Source organism: Microcebus murinus, chromosome 12 (genome assembly GCF_040939455.1).
Source record: "Microcebus murinus isolate Inina chromosome 12, M.murinus_Inina_mat1.0, whole genome shotgun sequence".
In the NCBI taxonomy this organism is placed as follows: domain Eukaryota; kingdom Metazoa; phylum Chordata; class Mammalia; order Primates; family Cheirogaleidae; genus Microcebus; species Microcebus murinus.
Genome location: NC_134115.1, coordinates 67,505,320 through 67,523,972, shown reverse-complemented (window position 1 = coordinate 67,523,972; position 18,653 = coordinate 67,505,320). Strand labels below are relative to the sequence as shown.

The following is an 18,653-nucleotide window of genomic DNA, read 5'->3' as shown; positions in this document are numbered from 1 at the left end:
GTGGTCTGATGCAGTAAGAAGAAAGGAGCTGGAGTCAGGTATCCCTGAATCTACTCTGGCCCCTGTGACTTGGTGGCCACAGAACATTAAACAAGTCACTGTACCCAGTTAGGTATGAGACTTTGGCACCATGACAAGAGCACTTGAGTTTCCTGGCAGGGTGACAGGGCAGAGATCTATGACTCAGTCATAAATGCTTAAGCCTTAAGAGCAGCAAAAGAGCCACCATAGGTTAGTCAAACACAAAAGAATACTTTGATGTGTTCTATTTTAACATTTCTGGAACCTTGCTCTATCAAAGAACAAAAAGCACACCTTAGCTTAAATGTTGGTCATCTCAACATGAAAATTAAAATATTGCACATATTGCAGGTACCATGTTTCTATGGGACTTCCTCAAGAGTCAGTGTGACTATCTAGGCATTTGAAGCTGTTACTTTCTATTTAAGGATAGCATCTTTTCTTTCACCCTGTATAATAAAATACTGTCATGCTCATAGACACAATAACTTTATCCTAAAGTCTACTGAGCTCCATCCTCACCAGTTAAGCATAGACACAAATCATATTTCAAAAATAATGTCTATATTCCTTTAGGGCACTTTTATTCATCTAGCTCCTTAGTTTTGAAAATTAGTTTAGAATCTAACAAGAAACTATCAGTACTTCACACCTTGTAAACCATGGCAATTTTCGGCTATTTTTTCAGCTGTGTTATGGCACCCTGAAGAAGCCCCTACATGCCCCCCATAGCATCTCCTGTAACAAACTGCATACTTCTAGAGAGAAAGTCTCATTCTCTGTCAAACCCAGTACTTAGCAACCTGAGCAGCATACCAGTCAATAAAAGTTGAACCCAACCAAAGCATGTGGCCAGCTTGGAATGTTCTTTTTTTTTTTTTTTTTTTTTTTTTTTTTTAATTATTTTTTTTATTTTGGCATATTGTGGGGGTACAGATTTTAAGGTTTCAATAAATGCCCATTTCCCCCCCTCCCCCCAAAAGTCTGAGTCTCCATCATGACCATCCCCCAGATGGTGCACATCTCACTCACTATGTATGTATATACCCGCCCCCCTCCCCCCTCCCACCTGCCCAATACCCTATTACTGTAGCACCTATGTGTCCACTTAGGTGCCACTCAGTCAATACCAGTTTGCTGGAGAATATATCTGGTGCTTGTTTTTCCATTCTTGGGATACTTCACTTAGTAGTATGGGTTCCAGCTCTAACCAGGAAAATATAAGGTGTGCTATATCACCATTGTTTCTTAGAGCTGAATAGTACTCCATGGTGTACATATACCACATTTTATTAATCCATTCTTTGATTGATGGGCACTTGGGCTGTTTCCACAGCCTTGCAATTATGAATTGTGCTGCTATAAACATTCGAGTGGAAATGTTCTTTTTATTCTACTGACATTCTTGATTCTCTTACTTTTTCTTTTCAGCATCTTCCTCCTGCCCTGGGAGCTTCTCGCTGCTGCGCTGGGCAGAACAGGGTCATTCATGCAGTGCATTGCACTTTGAACAAAATATGCAGGACTGTACCTCTACCCACTCTGCCCCTAGGCAGGCACTGAGAAGACAGGCCAGAAGAGCTTTCATTTTGCTCTGTGGGCCATTAACAAGGGGTGTGTTAGGGGTGGGGGAGAAGGGAGGAGTGGCAGAAGGGAAGGGAAGCCCTCATTCTTATATATCTATTGACCAGTGCTGATTGCCTGGCATGGTTCCAAAGCCCACCAGAATTAAACATTTCCAACAGCAGCTAGTTTTAATTTTCAGGTTCATTCCCACTTCCCTCCATTGACAGGTTATATTTGTTTTAGTAGTAATTTTGACAAGTATCATTTGCATCACAAACTCAATTCTTAGTCTCTGAATACCCTCATCCCTGCTCCACATTTGTTCAATAAATATTTATTGAGGATCAATTATTTGCTTGGTCCATATAGCATCATCCCTGTCCTCAATGCTCTCTCCAACAAAAGACAGCATTCGATCAGCAGGTCGCATCTCCAGATAGCCATTTGGAGTGTTACGTGATAACTATTAATATAACTGACCCTAGCGTCTGCAGCAGACTGGGAGGAAAGAAGAAAACCCTCAAGTGCAGATGGCTGGCCCCATAGCAGTTCAGATTCTTAAATTTCAAACTTGAAAGATCCTTTTGTAAATCACTTACCCTACCCTAATCATTTACCTTACCCTTGGAGATCTCAAACCACTAATCTGAGAAACAGTGATTCACATGAAAGGCTTTTAAATTATAATATACTTGAGTGACTTGAAATTTGTTTACATCATTTTGCCAATATTTTAAAGAAGGTGTTAAAGTTTTTAATGTGCTTGAACTGAGTTTTAGATCTTACTGGGTGTGTCCTAGTTAAGAGTCACCTGATTCAACAACCTTCTTGTTCTTCTGTTTTCACTATAATCATTTGTGTTGTCACTTAGGAGAATGGAATTGGGAAACAATATTTCAAGTATTGTTTCTCAAAGGGTGCTCTGCAGGAGAGTAGTTCAAGGTGTGATGAAAAAATTTTAAAGCAAAGGTAAGTCCAGTTAAGCAAAGATAAATTGGTTTCCTGGAGGTAAGGGTAGGGAAATAACCCTTTAATATTTCAATATGCGCTATGACTGTTCAAATGGTGGGGAGAGTGGGAGTGGAGTGAAACAGAGTGAGCAAGAACCTCCCAAACTTTTCTGACCTGAGAACCCTTTTTTGGAGGAACATCTTGAAGCCCTGGGGCTTTGGAAGCACTTACTTGGGAGAAATCCTGATCAAGGCATTCTTATATAAGAAACCTTTGTATCCTAAATGGGATGGTTAAGTAGCAGGTCCTTTCTTGCCTGGAAGGCTTCCTGCTCAATTTGTTTGTTACTAATCAAGAGAAACATGTATTTACTTTGCCTTGGCTTACTTTTTCAGATTCTATTAAACTATAAACTTTTTAAAATAATCATCAAAATTAGAATTGCTTTCAATTTCAAAATGAAGTATCTTATTAAAGTATTATTTCCAAGCTTTTGTAACCAAAATCTACTTCAACCACCAGTATATCTTCCAAAATGTTTTTCTTGATGAAAAGTACGGCTAGTTTCAAAATATATTTAATATGCTAGACTTTAAAACTCAATGTCTTTAGAATTGTCCTCCAACACTTGATGTTTTTAGAACATCAAGTGTTCTAAACACATCTAAACATGTGTTTAGATGGAAACACAAAATCACATGCAAAATAGATTTGGAAAAACTTCAGGGTTTAGCAAGCAAGAAACAAAATTCTCTTCAATATGCTGAGTTTTTAGAGTGAAGTTTATTTTTTTTTTAATTCCAGCTCTTGCCCTGGTGGTAATAATCTCTGCCTTCGTAATTTGATCTTAATGTGCACGCTAATCACTTGTGCTAGAGTCAACTTCAGTGTGGCCATTTTCTTCACCCTTTCCTTTTTTCCTGCTCTCCTGAGCCTTGTTGGTACTTAAATAACATTAGCATCAATTACATTAACGCTTTTAGAGGCCATGGATGTCCAAAGACCGACTAAACATAAAAATATCCATTCGTCATTTAAAATTATATTCTCAAGAATCAGTGAATTAATGGGAAAGGATACAATTGTAGTCACATGTAGCAAAACCTACTGTCATGATAGACTTGTTCAGACTTAGTACTTAGAATAAAATGTAGGAGGGCCCAAAAAGAAATGCACAGCAGCCACTGGCCCCTAAAGTCTGAAGTTTATAACCACCACTTACAGACTTCTGCTCCAAGCTGTAGGACTCTGGCCTCTAGTCAGAGGTACACTGATTTAAAACCAACCTACACGTACACTTTAAAGAGAATAAACAGCATACATAATCTCTGGATTTAAGTGACATAAAAGTGATATCTAAGGTATATTCAACATACCATTTAATGTAGCAGTTTCTCAGAATAGCAGAGGGAAGGCAATGCAGCAGGAAATCCACAGGATGAAACTACTCCTGGCTTTATACTACGTGGGTGATCTTTGGCAAGCTACCTAACCTTTCTGAGCCTCAGTCTCTTAATCTGTACTAACTGGTACCCATCTTAGAGTTGTGAGAATAAAATGAGAAATGCATGTAAAGCATTTAGCCTGCAGTCTACCATACAATAAATCCCCAGTAATGACTGGTCATTACTATCCCCTGTGCTCATTCCCTAGTTGTATGCTCTCATAGTGCCCCTTTGTTCCCCTTGGAGACCACCACCCTTAAAGCATCTCCTCTATGCTTCAAACATTTTCTGAAATCCAGTTCTGGGTCTTCTATTGCCTATGGAAAATACCACCTTGAGGTATTAATATCAGTGCCACCTCAACACCATCCACACAAAATGGAATTCACTTTCCCCTCCCTACAAACTGGGCCCCATCTCCACTCTCATGTCCATCCATTATTATACTCTTCCCCAATTATATAGCATTCAAACTTCTATTTTCTCCCTCTCCCTTATCCCACATATCCAGATTAATTCAGGAAAGTCTGCCCTATTTCAACTACGTAATGTCTCTTTTGAGTTTCCCCATCTACACTGGTTTGAGTTGCTGAGCAGTTTCCTGGGTGGCCTCTGCCTTCCATCTGTCCCACTTGAAGAACAGACACACTGTCAAATTAATCTTCCTTAAACCACTCTGAAAACAATTCCATGGCTGCCCATTTCTCTCCCCTTCAAATATTAATGCCTCCCCTCTATGAAACATCTCTTCTCTCTACTCCAGTCGGGTCTCCTTCCCATGCTGGCATGCAGCAAGTTACTGTCTCCTTGCCTTTAATCAAGCTAGTCCTTTCCAATAGAATGCCCTCTTCTCCCTGCTTTCTACTAAAATCTGTCTACACTTCCACTCCTTCTAAATCTCAGCAGGCCAGATCAAGAATTGTTTTCAGGCCGAGCGTAGTGGATCACACCTGTAATCCTAGCACACTGGGAAGCTGAGGCAGGAGAATCGCTTGAGGTCAAGAGTTCGAGAGCAGCCTGAGCAAGAGACCCTGTCTCTACCCTGTCTCTACAGACATGGCGGCGCATGCCTGTAATTCCAGCTACTCAGGAGGCTGAGGCAGGAAGATTGCTTGCACCTGGGAGTTTGAGGTTGCTGTGAGCTAGGCTAATGCCCCAGCACCCTAGCCTAGGCAACAGAGCAAGACTCTGTCTCCAAAAAAAAATATGCAAAAAAAAAAATTGTCTTCAAGAAGCCCACTCCCCAGCTATTTTATCCCTTCTTAGTTTCCCCATTCCCTGAACTCCTAACCACCCAATTTAGCCTCTCATTATTGCTGTTTGTTTCCTTCTCTGCACTCATCTTTCTGACACAATTTAAAATTTTTGGAAGTCAGGGTCCTTTTTCCAAAACTCAAACACAGAATATTTTAAGGGGAGGATTAATGATTATGAGAACATATAAGAGATTTAGTTTATATTAATATCATAATTTCTGAGATATTTTCACAAGTATGTGATTAGATACAATTCTATGAGGCAGATTTTATTACTGTTTCCATTTTACAGCTGCTGAAAACTCAGGCACCAAATGTTAAAAGAATTTGGCCCAAATAACCCAACTGGTGACAGGGCTGAGATTCAAACCCATGTAGTCTGGCTATAGAGCCCATACTCATGCTAGTACACAGTAGTGTTCGGTCCTTTAGATTCTAATTAGCCCTTTAGAAAAGAAATAAAGACTTCTTATGAGGAAGGCAAAAATTCTCTCACCCATTAACGGAGGATCATTTATTATAGTTGGGGATGGGGAAGCACAATAGACAATAAATAGTACAATAGTACAATAAATTCAAATGATTTTTTTTTTTTTTTAGACAAAGTCTCACTTTGTTGTCCAGGCTACAGTACAGTGGCATCATCATAGCCCAATGCAATCTCACATTCCTGGGCTCAGCCTCCTGAGTTGCTGGGACTACAGGCACACACCACCACACCTAGCTAATTTTTCTATTTTTTGTAGAGACACAGTCTTGCCCTTGATCAGGCTGGTTTCAAACTCCTGACCTCAAGCAACTGTCCCACCTCAGCTTCCCAGAGTGCTAGGATTAGAGGTGTGAGCCACTGCACCCAGACTATTCAAATGAATTTTATACTAAGAGAAGGAAGAAAGTTTTACACATAAAATATACTGTTTAAAATTAAACTTTTGCTATTATAAATAATACTACAATGAACAGATTTTTACATATACTATTACTGTACTTTTGAAATACTAAAGAGTATCAACATTTTTTATGGCTTTTAATGTATGTTGTCAAACAGTATCCCAAGAGAGTCATTCCAATTTATTCAGAAAATCAATAAAGTATATGAGTCAAAACCACATGGGCAATTAATATTACTCTGTTTCGTTTTACCAAAGTTATAGGTGTAAAAGAGTGTCTGTATGCTTTATTTACTGATAAGATTAAATATATTTACACATAGTTTATTTCCTCTTTTGCAAAGTATTTATTGCAGAGATGCTTTTTAGATTCTGTGATAGCTCTTTATATCATAAAGATATTCTAAATAATGATGTGAATCTTCAGTTTTATTACTGCTTACACAAAAAAAAGAATGAGCAACTCCTAAAATGAAACAGGTTAAAAATAACTGAGGCACCATTTTTTCCCTCTCTATTCTAGTATATTTGACTCAGTATTATTCTAGTATATTCAACTCAGTATTACAGTTCCTTAAGTATAACAGGTAGGAGTGGAAAGAAAAGGAAAGAAAATGAAAATTTTGGGGAAAAGGAGAAAAAATGAGTACCAATGAGACAGCAATAAACACAGAAGAATTTAAAAGAAGTAGAAAAGGAAATTGAGAGCTAAGAAGGGAAGAGGTTATACTAACCCACAAGGTTCTCTTGGGGACCACCGCTTGCAGGAACACTAGTTAGCTACTTAACCATTATTCTAACCTCAAAAGCTCTTCATCAGAAGCTATCCTTGGCTCAGAATGGGAAAAAGGCAGTGGGGTGGGCAAAAGAAAAAGACAAGTGCTTCAGCAATGGCCAGAAGAGTTATCACTGGGAGAATAAGAAGATAATTGGGTGACTTTCAACTATGAACTGTGAAAAGTTTATAATGGTGCTATAAGCAAAATGTTAGGAAACACTATAGAAGTGTGATCTTACAGCCAAAGAAAATAGCAAAACTATGTGCTGCCAACTCAACCACCAACTGGCCCTCCCCTTTCTGCCTGGCTGGCAAAGTCCTACTTTTATTCTGGTGTCACTCTCTCAGAGGGAAATCCTGGTTAGTCTAAACCACTCACCCGGCTCCTTTGCCTCCCCCTTGCTAGAGCCTGCTTAGGGATGAGTGTGCAGCCCTCCCTAATTCCCATGAGAGGAAAACCACTGGAGATTGTCAGCCCAGCAAAAGAGGTCAGAAGAGCCACAGCCATCTCAGGATCCTGCGGGAGGCTGAGCAAAAGCTACTTTCCTTACAATGACAAAAAAGAAATAAGGAGAGAACTTAGGTCCTTGCTGAGATCATGAAGCCACTGAACTATCTAACCTGGAAGCTACACCTACTCCTTGACTTACAGGAGAGAATACATTTTCCTTAACATTTTAGCTATTTGGATTTAAAGGGTTTTTTCCTTTCTTATAGCTACAACATCCTAAGAGGTTCATTATGAAGAATCTTACAAGATTATGAAAATCATTATATAATCACAATGCTACAAAAAAAATAAAGCAAACTTTAATACCTACACTGCTACTTAAACATCTTGAAGTAATGATCTGTTTTCAATTTTTCCATCCTTCTTGCTATTTTTCTTATTTAACATAATAAAAATGTATCCAGAAATCAAACACTTATGTTTAACAATTTTCAGCACATCTGGCAACCTTAAAAATTGGAATAAAAATTGCTTTGAAGACTTTCCCTACTAAATAAAAGTCTAAATAAGACTTGGTTGTAAGATGTTGTAGGGATCCACTAAAAGGAGTAATAACATTATTTTCACAAAAAATTAATTCCAGCGGTTTACCAGCCAAATGTGTATTATATAAATCCTGGTATAGAACAATTATCATATTATGCAATTAGAAAGGAGTCCACCAAGGGGAAAACACTGACACACATCCCATTTGTGTGGAATATATTAAAACATACTGAAAAATGCAAATCTCTTTTAAAAACCACCATTTAAAAAATTACTGAATTTGATAAAATGCATAGATTCAAAATTGGAACATCATGCTCTGCCATATTCCAAATAAATGAGAAAACAAAAGCACCAAGAGGGAAGAACTGTTAGTGTGTCAAAAACTTTAACCATCTTCACAGAATGAATTCCCATAGTAGAGATAACAATGCCTCCTTAATGAGTTAAGTTTTTCACTAGCTCACTTTTTCTTTACAACTCTAGCCATAAAGTACCATCCATTTGTGCCTGCTATAAAAACATCAGCACTGTAAATCCAACTGGCCCATTATGAGTGCACTAGCCTTTTCCCATCCACCTTGACCTAGTAATTTACACCTCTGTAAGAACATTTGGTTCACACATGACATGTAACTGCAACTTAAGAATACTGCTAAAAATTCTGTTAAGAATCTTCTTCCAAAGAAGAATCTGTGCTTTTAAAAAAAATGTATATCAAATTTTGGCCGGGCACGGTGGCTCACACCTGTAATCCTAGCACTTTGGGAGCCTGAGGCGGGCAGATCGCTCAAAGTCAGGAGTTTGAAACCAGCCTGAGCAAGAATGAGACCCCATCTCTACTAAAAATAGAAAGAAATTAATTGGCCAATTAATATATATAGAAAAAATTAGCCGGGAATAGTGGCACATGCCTAGAGTCCCAGCTACTCGGGAGGCTAAGGCAGCAGGATAGTTTGAGCCCAGGAGTTTGAGGTTGCTGTGAGCTAGGCTGACGCCAGGGCACTCACTATAGCCTGGGCAACAAAGTGAGATTCTGTCTCAAAAAAAAAAAAAAATTATATCAAATTTTAAAACACCAGATACCGGTACCAACCAAGCAGAGAATAACAGCAATAAACAAAGCAGATGTAGTCTCTCTCTTCATCAACCCAGTCTACAACAAGGGTCAGCCAACATTTTCTGTAAAGGGCCATGAAGGAAATATTTATGTTTGCAGGCCAAAAGGTCTGATTCAAAACTGTTTCACAACTACTCAGCTCCACCATTATAGTATAAAAGTGGCTACAGGAAATATGTAAATGAGTGAGTATGGCTGTGTCCTAATAAAACTTTATCAGTGAACAATGAAATTCAAATTTCATAATTCATGAAATAAGTTTCTCATGAAATAATATTTTTCTTTTGATTTGTTTCAACCACTTAAAAATATAAATACCATTCTTAGCTTGCAAGCCATACAAAAACAGACAGGGGGTCAAATTTGGTCCATGGGCTATTGTTTGCCAACTCCTGGTCTAGACACTAATACTAACTGTGTAATTATTTGTTTATTGCTTTAAATGCTCAAAGGGAAAACACATAAGGCTATGGGAGTTTAATGAGGAGACATGGCCTGGTTTGAAAGATTAGAAAAGCTTTTTCTAAGGAAGTGACTTTTAGGCTGAAACTTAAAAGTAATCAGTCAAAGCCCAGGGAGAAAAGCAAAGAGCCCTCTATACAAGGGAATAGTGTTTGCAAAAGCCCTAGAAGATGAAGGAGTATAACCAACTGAAGAAACTATGAGGCTGGGGCACAAAGAGCAAAGAAAAGCATGGTACAAGATGATGCTGGGAGATGGAGAACTGCCACGCAGGGTCATGTTAACCAGGATCAGGAATTCTGGTCTCTCCTAAGAGCAATGGGAAACCACTAAATGGTTTTAAGTAGGAGAGAACCACAATTAACTTTGGATTTTTCAAAGACCACTAACACTGCAATATGGAAAAAGATTAGAAATGGAGCATAAATGGATTCAGGGAGATCTGCAACCAACATCCTGGCTGGAGATGATAGAGGCTTCGACTGGGGGTGCTGGGAGTGACATTTAGAAGGTAAAAGAGGCAAGATGGGGTGACCAGATATGGAAGAGTGAAAAGGCAGGCCCTACTGGACTCAGGTTTCAGTTTGCACAACCAGGACACTGGTATCATTCAGTGAGCCAGAGACACAGTACTGAAAAAGACGTTTGGGGGCATGGGAATGGGTGTGTGTACAAATTTTGAGGTCAGTTTTAAACACACTGAGTTTGAGTTGCCTGCATGATATTCTAGCGTTAAGTACTAAGCAATCAGTTGGATATAAGGATCAGAGGTGAGGACTAGGTTTGTTTTAATTCAGCAATTTAGTTTGGGAATTGTCAGCATCCAGGCTATAACTGAAACCATAGACATAAGAATAAGGAAGGGGATGGAACAGTGGTTCTCAATCTTGGTGGCACATGAAGATCACCAGAGAAACTTTCAAAAATTCTGATGCCCAGGTAACATCCCTGAACCAATTAAATCAGAATCTCTGTGAGATAGATCCAGAGATTTTTAAAATTCTCCACGTGATTCCAATGTGCAGGCATAGTTGAAAAGAAAAGAAGATCTAAGGCATTAAGAATTAACAGCACTGTACTACAGGAAGGGCAAGAGATTAAGAGACTAAGCAAGTTTCTAGTCCCAGCTACCTCATAATGTCACCCTCTGATCTTAGACTACTTCATATTTCTAAAGTATAGTTTGGATCAACAGAAAAGTGAGATAGTAGAATTGATTTGTCTCTAATATACCCTAGAGTCACAAAAATCTGAGCCAGAATTATAAAACTAAAATATTTCATTTTTCCTCAGTAGTCTGAGGGGGAGGGGAACACAGAAAAATAGCTATTAACCAATTCCCAGTAAAATATATTTTTAAAAGTAATTATAGGCTAATAACATTTTTAAATGATAGGGCTGTTAATATATCAAATGGTATTTGATAGCATTTGCTAAGCCTGGAAGCATTCTAACTGGGCTAGATCTGCTATATTACATTATGTTACTCCCTAGCTGGTAACTTCAGGAAGTTCAAAATGGTGGCATGAAATTTAACTTGGAAATCCTCTAATTCATGAGTAAGCCTTTCCTAAAGATAAAAAAAAGTGAGATGCAAATTAAGATTTAGGAATCGTGTATGTGAACCTAGAAGCACAGCACTCAGATTCGGAAGACCTGGCCTGAAGTTGAAATCTATCACTTAGTATCCCTGTGACTTTAGCCAAGTTTCATAATCTCCAAGTCTCCATCTCCTCAGCTGTCCAATGGAAGTAAAATCAACTTCAGAGTTACTGTAGAGATTAAAACATGAAAATGGCTGTGAAAAATAGCTATTCAAAAAGTATCACCATTTTACACTATTTTCCAGCCAATTTTGACATTAACTTTTGATTTATATATTCTGAGGAGTGGATTATCTACCCTAACAACACAGTATTCAGATGTGAAAAAAAAAGTCTTCATATTATGACCTTTTGTTCTAGTTAGAGCAGGTAAATTTTGCAGGACATATTTTAAATGATCATAACCTCTGTTGGTAATTCCCATTATCCTCTTCAAATTTCAGTTTTACCATCCGACTTCGAATTCCACACAGCAGACACAGACTATGGTATTATTAAAAGTCTGTTAAGGCACCAGTTAACATACTCAAATGTTAACAAGTATTTGTGAACAACTTCTGATTGTTTTTCGTTACTCCCAAAACAAGATAATGAGAAAGAAAAAGACAGTGAAATATACAGCCCTCAATTTTAAGAACATGGGATAAGACAGTAGACAAAAGTCTCCTACAGTCAGACAGACAAGGAGTAAGTAGTTTATTCAACAAGAAAGATTCTCCTCCATCTCTTGCAAATTTCTAAGGTTAGAACTGAAGGACACTGAACTTCACAACTTGCAAAATCTCCTGGCCTCCAAAGCACTGCTGTGAGAAATAATGATCTAGCCATTAACGACAATGACTTAGGGCAGTTTGCTAAGTAATCTTTCAAAAGCTTCCTTCAAACTGGTTTGTCAATGGGAAAGAGCATTTAATAAATCTAAAGATTTACAAGTGAACTTTGAAGTTTAACATTACAAGAATAGAAATTATGTCAGGTTATAACAGAACAAACGAATTATGGAGAGATGGGAATAAATTTTAAGAGCCTTAGAGAGGATTAACGCCATAAAAAGAAACCCAAGGCTATCCTACTTTTACGTTCCCTTCAAAAGACTTTTAGACAAAGGCTATCATGTATTGGCTTGTTTTGAGCTACTAACATAAGTAAACAACTTGCAATGGTCACTAATAAAAAAAAAAAATTAAAAGAGTTCTAAAAGAGCCCTGATTCCCTAGACACTTTTAAGATTCTTACATGCGCATACCTGATACCACACAAATCATTTTGCCAATATTTTGCTCCTTCAGCAAGAAAATGCTAGTATAGAATGTGACACTTTTCTGTGATCTAAATCCTAAAACAGGATAATTATTTTGATGAGAAATTATGATACCCAGACACTGCCAAGAAAATGAAAATAATACCAGGACAGATTATAAAAGATGAAAGTTTGGAAGACCACAACTCTTTTATGAGAGTCTACAACACAGCAAGGGACTATGAGAGAAAATAAATCATATTTTGAAAGTGAATCCCTACTACAAAAAGAAAATGTGCTTTATTTACATTGATAAAACGTGCCAGGGCTTTAAAGTTGCTGATGATATAATATAGCTGAGAAAAGCTAAACTGCAGATTATCTCAAAGCACGTTGTTTTGATGTGCTATGCAGGTTATCATTAGAGTTTGCAGACAAGCTCTTTCAAGATGCTATAGCCACTGCTCCAACCAAAACATACACATTGAGCAGGGAATCAGGAGAAAAGGGAAAACCTGCTCAATTCTGCAAGCTGATGGTACCATTGATAGAATAAGAAGGAATGTTGAGAAAGGCAGGTAAATTTTAACTTAACCTTTTGCACTCGCTTGCTTTTTTCTCGATTCCTTTATTCTACTCGGGATTTAATTTTTTAATTACCCCAGATTTTACAAAGCGTGACAGTAGAATAAAAAACTGGAGTTTCTTTTCATACAAACTTATTTATTTATATTTCAAATTATTGATACATTCAAAGAGTAATTTTAATCTCTATAATTTTTGCTAACCTTGTCGAGTCACACTCGACATCCGAGTGCAAAGGGTTAAACAGTGCAGGTTTGAGTTCAGAGAGGATGGCTTGGTGGAATTAGTCAACCAGCCATGGAAGTGAAACAGTACATGGGTCAGGGATGTCTTCATATTCAATGTTACTTGCTAGCCAGATGTTCAAATTTGTATGTATACATTCCAGATCAGTGACTATTGCTGGGCAACTATCATGTACAAGGTACAGGGAGGCACTACAATGGATAGATACAAAGATGAGCAAAACAATGCCATCTCTATACTCAAAAAGCTTACAATAGCATAGAAGGGATGAAACAAACATATTCTGCTTGAAAATACATTTGAGGCCCCTAAAAGAGGCTCAAAATGATGTGGACATTTCCCTCTGGAGAAGATTTGGAGTTGCATTCCTATTTTATTTCAACACAACACATATGGATACAATAGTATTCTAAAACTGATGATGCTTCTGAAAGGAGCTTTAAAATGCCAGCAGATCATTAACATTTCACAAATGAAGAGGAAGCCAAAAATCTCAAACAAACAAAAAAAAAACCTCATGACCAGCTCTTTGGCACAAAACCTGTTCCTCAATGCTCCACTGAACACTACAAGTCCCTAAAGCTGAACTTAAAGGCATGTGACAGCTGCTGATTGGTTATAGGAAGCCACAGGAAAAAAGGCATCCTTCGGGTACATGACATGCATCTTGTCTGTAGAACATGGCATGAAGGAAATAGCAACTGCAAGACGAAGTAAAAGCACAGAAAATGTATATGCCAGCATTCTGAAAAGTATGTTGTGGAGCTAGGCAAATGCAAGACCCACTACCTGTTATTAAAGCAGACTTCTGGTGCATCATCCATCCCTCCCAAATTTAATCGTTCACACGCTGAACAAGCCATCCATAAACTATCAATACTTTCCTGTCTCAAAGGCATTTCACCACCAAAACAGAATGTAAAGTAACCCAATTCTGAAAAGAAAAGGCAATGTGAAAAATACTATTTTGGTGAAATTACATTTAAGTAAATATTACATGAATAGCACCCATCTAGACGCCCCCCCCCTCAATTCCTACAGTTGAAAGGTATGTGTAACCTTTATATGTTATAGGAAAACCCTGACTTATCAAGCCTCTCCTTCCTAACACCACCACATATACTTTTCTTTTGCTATTCTAACTGAATAGGAAGGTTTAACTACACCAATCAACCTGACTATAATCCTAGTAGGAAAAAAAGAAAAAAGAGCAAACGGGTAATCAAACACTCAAAAAAAAAAAAAAAAAAGAACTGAACAAATAGGATGGATACCTAATAAAACATAAATGTCCTCCATTCATCTGCAATTCTAGTCATTTTCGAACAGATCTCAGATTTTTAGAACAAGTATGCAGGTTATTTAAAACTGAGTTATATATAGTCATTTAGCAGCAGCAAAACACTTCTGGCATTATCACAGATGTTAGATCTCTGGAGGAATTTTTTCCCCAAACTAGCATTTTTCTTCACCAAGAACCAACCAGCTTTTATTTCTAAAAACAAGAGCCCTTTTCTGCCCCCCAAAACAAACAAATCACAGACCACAGTTAAATTCTACGCTAATGAAACTGTGAGATTACATCCCAGGCGTTGTCAGAGCCTATTTTTCATACACCACCACCAGACAGTTTGATGCAGTATTCCTGATTGCTTTTTATCGTATTTGTAAATACACTCACTAATCCACTAAATTAGGTAATTTACAAACAGGTCCTCTCAGTTATTAGTGGCCAGCAGTCAAGTTCTATTACATTTGATCCCCATACAGTTGTCTAAACATTTCCACCCAGGTTAAGGGCTCGGATCGGAGAAGGAGGTTGGCGAAATTTGGATGGGGGCAGGGTGGAAGCTGGGAGAAATCTCTGCATCTCAGCGCTCAGCGACATTCAGCCAGTACCCACAGAAAAACTAAATTCGGCACCTCTTCCTCCTGTTACACTGGCAACAAAGAGGGAGTTTCCGAAACGCTCCCGTCACCCACCAGGTGCCCAATCTCCTGGCCGGCCCGGAGCCAGCGCTCCCGCAGGGGCCTCGGCGCGGGCAGGCCGCGGTGCCCGGGGTCAAGGCACAAAGGGGGGATGGGGTGGGAGGCGGCGAGCGGGCCCGGGAAGCGGCCGTGCCAGGGCTCCGGCCCCGCTGGAAACACTTGAGCCCGGCCGGGGGCGGGGGCGAGAGGAAGGGGGCAGAATATCTAATGGAGCAGAAACTGGTGGGAGAGGCGAGGAGCCCAGGTCGGGTGCACGTCCAGGGACACAGAACGCAGTCGGCGGAGGTGGGCAAGAGGAGCCAGGCCCGGCAGACGAGGGAAGGGGGTGCCACCTGGGGCACGGGGGAGGCGCCAGCGTCGCCTCTACCTGCAGGCGGGCGGGACGGCGCTCAGGTGTGACTGGGGGCAGGAGGCCAGGTCGGGAAGGGGCCGGGGAGAGCCGAGGGCGCACCGGGGGCCGCGCAGAGGCGCCCGAGAGCCCGCAGCCGCGCGAGCCAGCGCCGGGGCAGCCGCGGGACGCGCGGGGCGGGAGGCGGGGTGGGGGTCTCTGGAGCGACGGGGGGCTGAAGGGCGGCTGGGGGCAGCGAGAGGCATCGGAGGCGGGCGCCCGCCGCGCGGCGCGGGGGAGGCATCCGGGCGGGCGGCCGGGAGGCGGGCGCCCCTCACCTGCGCGGCGGAGGAGGCGGAGCTGCAGCAGCCCATGGCGGGGCCGGAGGAGCCCGGAGGCGGCGCCGGGCGCGCAGCTACGCCCCGGAGCCCCTCGGCATGCGAGCCGGCGGGCGCCCGGGGAGGGCGCGGCCTGGCCCCGCACGGCTCGGCGGCGGCGGCGGCGGCGGCGGGTACTCAGGAGGCGGCGCGGCTCGGGGCAGGCGCCGGCCACATCCCCCGGCGGCGGCGGCGGCTGCGCGGCTCCTGCTCCGCTCCTGCTGCTGCAGCTGCTTCCCAGCGGAAAGGGGCGGGCGGCGGCGGCGGCGGCGCCTCCCTCTGTCTCCCGCCTCCCGCCTCCCGCGCCCAGTCCCTCTCCCGCTCCCTCTCCCGGGCCGCCGCCTCCTCAGCGCCGCGCGCGTCTCCCATCAGACTCCCCGCCCCCAGTGCAGCGCCGTGCGGGCGGCGGGGCGGCGGCAGCCAGAACGAGGCCGGGCCCTTTGGCGCGCGTCAGAGCCTGCGCGGCGCCGAGCTCATTTCGCGGTGGCACCGAGGCAGAGCGCTGTCTCGGGGCGAGAGGGCGTCTGCGGCTGAGGAGCCCGAAGACCTGGCTGACTCTCAGCCGAAATGGGGCCGGGTTGCTTCCGGACCCGGGAGGCTCGGGGGAGGCTTTCGGGACTTCTCCCTCTTCCCGCTGGGCGCGCAGCTGAGGAGCTTGCCGGCTTCTTCCCGCTCGTCGGCTGCTTTTTTATCCGAAGGGAAGCGTATACGATAAACCTTCCCCGAAGAAGGAATAGGTGATAGAAAAGAGGAAGAAATAAGCATCTGTTGCTACTGTCCCCATTTTGCTGATGTGGAAACTGAGCCTTGAAGGGGACCAAGAACCTAATGAAATGCACCCAAGGTCGCAATTGTAATAAAGAGCCAGAAATAGGGAAAAGACAAAAAGTTCTCCAGGCTCTCAAGTCAAAGCCATACGGAATCTGAACTAAACGTTCTTACATAAGATAGCCCACAAAAAACAATGAGCTGACATTAATTTTTATTACAAATATTTACTGAGAACATGCCCGAAGCCTCTCGCTGCTCCCAGCACTCAAAAGACCGCATTCATCGCTCTCCCCACCCCTGCACGTCCCGCGATAGTAAAGAGAAGAACAGAAGAGATAAAGTTCCTGCTGCTAAATCATCAATACGGGGGGTGGGGCAAGGGAAAGAACAAGTTAGAGTAGACCTGGTCACTCCTTTCAAGAAATTTACAACTCCAGAAGAGTCCTTAGGAAATGCAGTGTGAATTGAGAATAGTTAAAAGGTGACAGAAATAAAACTAAAGATCATAGAGAACCACATACCAGACACTGTTACAGCCTTCATGTGTGTCTCCTTTCATCTTGTCAACAGAATGTCTCAAAGAGAGAATCAGTTAGAAAAGAAAAGAAAAAGTTTATTTGCATAGATGCAAGGGAGTGAGAGTCCAGAAGGACTGCCTTGCCAAATAAAAGACAGAAGTTTTAAAGATTACTCAGTGTAAGTAGAAGAAAAAGAGCACAGAAGTAAGATGACTTTATGTGAACTGGAAGGGAATCTAAAAGAAGGAAAAGTTGGAGTGGTAGCCTGGGGACAGCAAAAGAAAAACCCAGGGAAGGAGGAGAATTTCTAATTGGTGTGTTGTGATACCATTTCCTGAGTCTTTGGATGAGTTACTTCTGTAAACCTCATTCTCCTCTTCTGTGAAATGCTGGCTGCAAGGATGACTACTACAAAGTGTTGTGGTCAAGATAAAATAACAGAAGGCAGCTGATAGGTCAGTAAGTATTCAACAAGTACTGCTTGAGATCCTTATTTCTTCTTCTGCATTCTCCCTAGGTTCCCTTTCAATTTGATCAGAAATCTATCATACCACAAGGCTGGTGAATCCTACACGTGTTAAAGGTAACCATTAAGCCAATAAATAGAAGTGAAGGAATAAAACTTCAATAGTTCTGGTCCCAATTCGGATTGTAAACTTCACAATTAGATTGTAAACTCCCTGAGAACAAGGAAAAGTATTTTCTTTTTTGTATCTCCCTCAGCTCTCTCAAATGTTTGTTGAATTATTCAGTGCAGCCAGGAATAAAAAACCCTTCCCTTGAGATTTTCCCTCAAAGCCAGAAAAGTACATCTTGTTTTTAGCTGAGGGAGGAGGCTGAAAGTAAAATTACAGTCTTAAACAAGAAGCCATCTGTCTTCCTTCTTTATAATCAAGGAAAGGGGAGTTGTTCCTCTTAGCAGAGTCAATATGGGAGCATTTCTCTCGACTATAAAAATCTTTTTGGCTAGTGCAATTGTTCCATGTAGTAGCTAGTGCTTATTTTGTAATTAGAACTGTAGAAGCAGAAAAATACGTAACAGACTGTGGCAGTGCTTCATAAAAATGTATTTTACTTTTTTGGAGATCTCTTTCCTAGACATGGATGTTGGGTGAATATGATTGAAAGGGAGCATATTCCATTGTGCTTGACTGATCTGAACTCCAATTTTCCCTTTAAGGGTTAAGAGAACTAGGATTTCTAAGGTTCTGCAAGGTGCTTTGTAAATATACTAATTATGTATGTATGCACCATATATGCATATGAATGTGATGTTTTAAAATTATATCTCATCATTAGCATAAGAGAAACTAACAGCTCCTGCATTGATATTCTGTACCTTCTAAGAACAAGTCTCATTCCCATCCTCCTCATGCCCAAATAAGCTTCATAAAAGGAGTGATTTACAGTGATTTACTGTTCCTTTTCACTCTTTCTCATAAACAAGTACACATAGCATTCAATGAAATTAAACTACAGCAAATTCAGAAATCACGAAATAGAATTTTT

At 41.0% G+C, this 18,653-nt stretch overlaps 1 protein-coding gene across 6 annotated transcripts in view; it reads right to left on the bottom strand.

Annotated features, from left to right (window-relative positions):
* The window catches only part of SLC44A1 (solute carrier family 44 member 1), a 176,031-nt gene extending 158,866 nt beyond the window's left edge, over positions 1 to 17,165 (bottom strand). For 2 of the 6 annotated variants that reach the window (XR_012922121.1, XM_012736797.2), the window contains exon 1: positions 15,817 to 16,144. Coding sequence is in view for 4 of the 6 variants with exons in the window: in XM_012736797.2 (XP_012592251.1) it covers positions 15,817 to 15,852 (36 nt within the window). In the remaining 2 variants the exon portion in view is untranslated. Of the gene's footprint in view, positions 1 to 15,816; positions 16,152 to 17,147 lie in introns of those variants that run through there. The other 4 variants (XM_076008895.1, XM_012736793.3, XM_012736798.2 and 1 more) reach the window with 4 other exon arrangements.
* Positions 17,166 to 18,653: the final 1,488 nt, after the last annotated feature.